General features: G+C 33.6%; 1 protein-coding gene across 1 annotated transcript in view; it reads left to right on the top strand.

The window, feature by feature from the left end:
- The window catches only part of LOC107659908 (vacuole membrane protein 1), an 11,078-nt gene that overhangs the window by 5,495 nt on the left and 232 nt on the right, over nucleotides 1-5,351 (top strand). Inside the window, exons 5-9 of the mRNA XM_016449009.1 lie at nucleotides 356-487; nucleotides 1,391-1,471; nucleotides 1,973-2,089; nucleotides 2,489-2,550; nucleotides 4,978-5,080. Of these exons, the coding sequence (XP_016304495.1) occupies nucleotides 356-487; nucleotides 1,391-1,471; nucleotides 1,973-2,089; nucleotides 2,489-2,550; nucleotides 4,978-5,080 (495 nt within the window). The remainder of the gene's footprint in view (nucleotides 1-355; nucleotides 488-1,390; nucleotides 1,472-1,972; nucleotides 2,090-2,488; nucleotides 2,551-4,977; nucleotides 5,081-5,351) is intronic.

Here is a 5,351-nt window from a genome sequence, read left to right as displayed (position 1 = left end):
ATAAAATGTTTATAATTTATAAAAGTGGATATTTTATTTTAAAATGTTGAAAAATTTAATATTTGTTATATATTTAAATGTATATATTATAATAAATTATATTATTTTGTAAGTGTATATTCATAATTTATTGTATTGTATAAAAGTATTATAATATTATTATTTTAATATAATTACAGAAAGTGTGTATACAGTTCATTGTTTATTTATATATAATAAATTATTTATTTACAATATAATATTATTAAATTGGAACATGGTTATAATATACAAATATTGTATTTATAATAAATGTAATTATAATTAATAAAAGTGTATATATATAGTTCATTATTTTTTAAATGTTAACATGCAGGGTGCAGGCACAGCTATTGGAGAGCTGCCTCCTTACTTCATGGCACGGGCGGCACGGCTGTCTGGAGCAGATCCTGATGATGAAGATTATGAGGAATTTGAGGAGATGCTGGAGCAGGCACAGAGTGCACAGGTCTGCATCTCATCTCATTCTGGACCCACATGTCCAAACCTTCACCTTCATACAGACAGCAGCTCCTTTTGATCTTCATCAGGGGCTCCGGTAGATGTTCAAAGCTTAACTAACCATTTCCTTCCAGTGATCATGCCTTTATGAAGCCGACAGTGATGCCCCCCCATGAAGCAGCAGATACTGTATCCTGTTAGAGGGAGGTGTCCCAGTGTCTCATTCTCATGAGCCCTCACCATTGTGGTTCACTTATGCGGGTCACATGAATTCTTGGAAGGGCTCTCCCCTGACTTCCAGTAAACCCTTTGAGCAGAGGGTGACTCAGAGGCAGAGCTTCCCTTTAATCACGGCCTCTTGGTGTCTAAGTGGACCCCACATGGCCTGCGCCTTCACACAAAGCTTTTTAATTGGAGGGCTTTAATATGGTGCATTGCACCTCAGCGTTTAGTGATTAATCAGCAAAATGTCACCCTTTTTTTTTTTTGCACAATTGTACACAAGTAATTATTTTAAATATTTTTTTTGCATAGTATTGACATTTTTCTTTGTAATTTTGCCTTATAATATTGCACAGTAACAAAGTTGACATCAGAAATTGTTCTACTGAAACAATATACAATAAATTTTTTAATATAAACAATGAATGATTATAATACATTATAGTAATGATATTTATTTTTTATGTATAAAATTGTTCCAAATGATTTCATATTTTTGATGTAGTTTTAGATTTTAAATAAACTATTAGTTCATACAATATAGACAATATAAAGTCCAATTCATATAGCAGTATAAGAAGTCATGTAGATTGGTGAATCCTAAGATCAGTTATCCATTTTAAGCCCAACTATTTTATCAAGTTTTTTTTAAAACTAAAAAATGTTGAAATTGTCCATTTTCTTACAGGATTTTGCAACAAGAGCCAAGCTTGCGGTGCAAAACATGGTGCAGAAAGTGGGATTTTTTGGAATTCTAGCTTGTGCCTCTGTAAGTAACATTCTTGAACATTTTTTCCTTTTTATCTCAAATATCCGATTATTTTCCTCACAATACTGAGATATTAACACAGAATTGTGAGATATAAATGTTGAATTGCAAAAAAATACTCTTGCAGTTAAAAAAAAGTCATAAACGAGAGAAGTTGCAATTTATGTTTTTATGTGTATATATTATACACTTGGCTGCTAAATATAAAATCTTTCAAGAGCCATTAATGTAGTGTCTCTTCATTTACTTGCCTCTATCATTTTTTAATCAATTGCCTTTATTTGTGCTTATTTTTGTCATTACGTATTTCCCATTTAAGTGGTTTACAGTAGCTTATCCAGTGAATGTGTTTGTTGTGAATAAGCAGTTGATGTTCTGTGTTCACTGGGTGTAATGTAAGAATAGTTGATAGTCATGTAATGGAAGAACAGTTCTGAGTTTCCCATGCATTTTCCAGTCTAGCATCTTTCAGTGCTTACCAATGCTTACAATGTTTCTCAGATCCCAAATCCCTTGTTTGACCTGGCTGGAATCACCTGCGGTCATTTCCTGATTCCATTTTGGACCTTCTTTGGAGCGACTCTCATTGGAAAGGCCATTATTAAGATGCACATTCAGGTACAAAAACAAATGCCTCTTACACATTTGTTAAGCACTTCCAAACAGAAGTGTTTTGTCTTAACTAATGATGATTCTCATAAATGTCAAAGTAATTTTTCAGTTGGCCAGTGCCATTAGAGACACACCTTTGCATGTACCTCCCTTGCGTTTTGAATGTTGACTCAGCAGATTCTAGACAGCGGTGCATCTGATGTCTTCAGATCTGCTTATTTCATCCAGATGATCAAATCATGAGCATGAGCGAGTCAGTGATCTCACCGGGTGTCACATGTCTCATCACGTCTCACTTTCTCCTAAAGACACTGTCTGCCCCCCACTAAACACAGCCGCTGCCTTGAGGAACATGCCGTTGATTCATTGTCTAACAATGTTTATCTGCTTTTTGCTTCTCCACAGAAACTGTTTGTTATCATAACATTCAGCAAGCACATAGTGGAGCAGATGGTCTCTCTGATCGGGTGAGTAATGACACCAGCGTGAGATGAATATGGACACCCAGTGTAAACGATGGTAAACATTATAGCAAATAAACAAGGACTACATGAATCAAGAACACATGAAATTTATAGTAGTTGTGCACATTCTCAAGATGGATTTGTTCACTTTCGGCTTGAAGAGTGACCGTTCAAAATGCTTCTTAGACATATAAGAATAAATGCATTATTAATCATTTACTTTTGCACAGTGAATAAAACATTTGAGTGAAAAAATATGTGACCCTGGATCACAAAACCAGTCATAAGGGTCAATTTTTCGAAATCGAGAATTATACATCATATGAAAGCTGAATAAATAAGCTTTCCATTGATGTATGGTTTATTATGATAGAACAATATTTGCTCGATATACAACTATTTGAAAATCTGGAATCTGAGGGTGCAAAAAAATCGCCTTTAAAGTTGTCCAAATGAAGTTCTTAGCAATGCATATTACTAATCAAAAATGAAGTTTTGATATATTTACAGTAGGAAATTTACAAAATATCTTCATGGAACATGATCTTTACTTAATATCCTAATGATTTTTGGCATAAAATAAAAATCTATTATTTTGACCCATTTAATGTATTTTTGGCTATTGCTACAAATATACACCAGCAACTCCAGGGTCACACATATACATTACTGTTAAAATGTTTTGGGGTCAGCAAGACTTTTTTTAAAGTAATACTTTTATCTAGCAATGATGCATTAAAGTGGACAAATGACAGTAATCACGTTTATATTGTTATTAAAAAAAAATTAATCAAAGAATCCTTAAATGTATTACAAAAATATTAAGCAGCACAGCTGTTTTCAACATTGATAATAATAAGAATTGTTTCTTGTGCAGCACATTAGCATATTAGAATGATTTCTGAAGGATCATGTGACACTGAAGACTGGAGTAATGATGCTGAAAATTCAGCTTTACATCACAGGAATAAATTATATTTTAAAATATATTAAAATATAAAACAGCTCTTTTAAATTGTATTAATATTTCACAATATTACCATTTTTGCATTTATGATCAACTAAATCCAGCCAAAAACATGCACAAAAAAACAGTAGTGTATAGATGAAAATAAAGAACATTTCTTTACCTAGAAGAAAGAAATGTCATTGTGCATGTAAATGCACAAAAGGAAACCAAAAAAAGGATCTAGCAGGGTTCATTGAACTCTTTCATGAACTGTGGGCAGCTTATTTTAATGCTTGCATTCAGACCCCTTTCACACAGTCAGGTTCATACCATTGTTTAGTCTGAATCATCTATAGAAACAGAGTTTCTGTTCCTCTGTACTGATATATAGGACGTGTGAATGGCTGAATATGTCCAGGTCACATTTCACTCCAAAATCATAAAGAAAGAAGAAATTATGTTGCTTAAATTGATCCTATTTCAAGACCATTAAGATTTTTTCCCTGTCATGACATTGACATTTAAGTACATCAGAGCTCAAAGGTAAAACCTTGGGGGAGGGAAGATGTGCTTACCGGTAATTGCCATTTAAATTAGTTAAAACTTGTTAAGACTGTAAAGGTTATCTTTAAGTATCATCTTTATAATGTTTTTCATTTGATTCTGGGGTGAAATGAGACCTTGAGATACACCAACACTATACCAACACTATATTTGCAACACATACTGAAGCCACTTATTAGTAAGCCTAAAGACATCTTCACCATTTATGGTGATGTCTGTGAGTTTAGCATGGGATGCAGTCAGAATTGAGATGATGTAGCAGAGTGACTCAAAAGTAGAGATGTGGTCTCCGTGTTGGAACTCTAAAGTACAAATGAAACTACTATTCATCTTTGAACGAGGCAAGACAATTATAGCTTTATAATCAAGCCGCATCGCACAAGCACTTCATAATTACGATTTAAGAATGCAGTCAGCATGTTTCATCACATGATTTAGGCGAGATCCTTTGAATTTGATGTGCTGCTCAAACTTGAGGTTGTTAATCATCAGCCTGTTGTAGTTTTCTTGTGGCGAGGTCATGTGACTGAGACCAGTAACGTTCAGACAATATATTGTGGTTGCTTTCAATAGTATTTCTGTGCTTTTTGATGTAATAAAGATATGATAAATGCATCTTAAACTGTGGTGCAGAACTATTATAATTGATCCTACGTGATGGTTTGGTTTCACTGACATTCACACCCACCCAAAACTGGGCGGTTCTTTCTACATTGCAGTGATGACACAATATTGAGTCACTTCCTCATTAATTGCTTTAGAGCAGTTCCTACAGAAGCCTGGCTGCTATAAGTGAGGGTTCAGAGAGCTTCTGGCTCATTGTACTGGAGGCTTCACTGAAGGAAAGCTGTTGTGGACTGCTGGCGGCTTCAGTTCCTGGTAAGACTTTGCTAATCATATCTTTATCTTTTGGACAGTATTATCCCTGGAATCGGAGCATCTCTTCAGAAACCTTTTAGGGAGTACTTGGAGGCCCAGAGAGCCAAGCTTCATAACCCAGCGGGCGATGGAGCATCAGCTGTAAGAATCAACCAATGACTTCTCATTTCATTTATTTACTTTTTTTTTTTTTAGTTTAATATATTTAAAAATATATTAAAAAAAAAATGTTTATTCTCATTCAATTTATTTCTCACATTTAATTTTTTATTTAGAAACCTTTTTCTTGATTCTAAAAGTATTAAAGGCAAACTTAATTTGGCCCATAATCTTAAGTAATTCTGATTATTTTAAAAATAATAATATTTTTTGATTAAAAAAATATGAACAAATAAAAATGAAACAAATAAAT

Source organism: Sinocyclocheilus anshuiensis, unplaced genomic scaffold (genome assembly GCF_001515605.1).
Source record: "Sinocyclocheilus anshuiensis isolate Anshui unplaced genomic scaffold, SAMN03320099.WGS_v1.1 scaffold1241, whole genome shotgun sequence".
In the NCBI taxonomy this organism is placed as follows: domain Eukaryota; kingdom Metazoa; phylum Chordata; class Actinopteri; order Cypriniformes; family Cyprinidae; genus Sinocyclocheilus; species Sinocyclocheilus anshuiensis.
The sequence above is the reverse complement of the archived record's forward strand: the minus strand, read 5'-3'. Positions and strand labels throughout refer to the sequence as shown.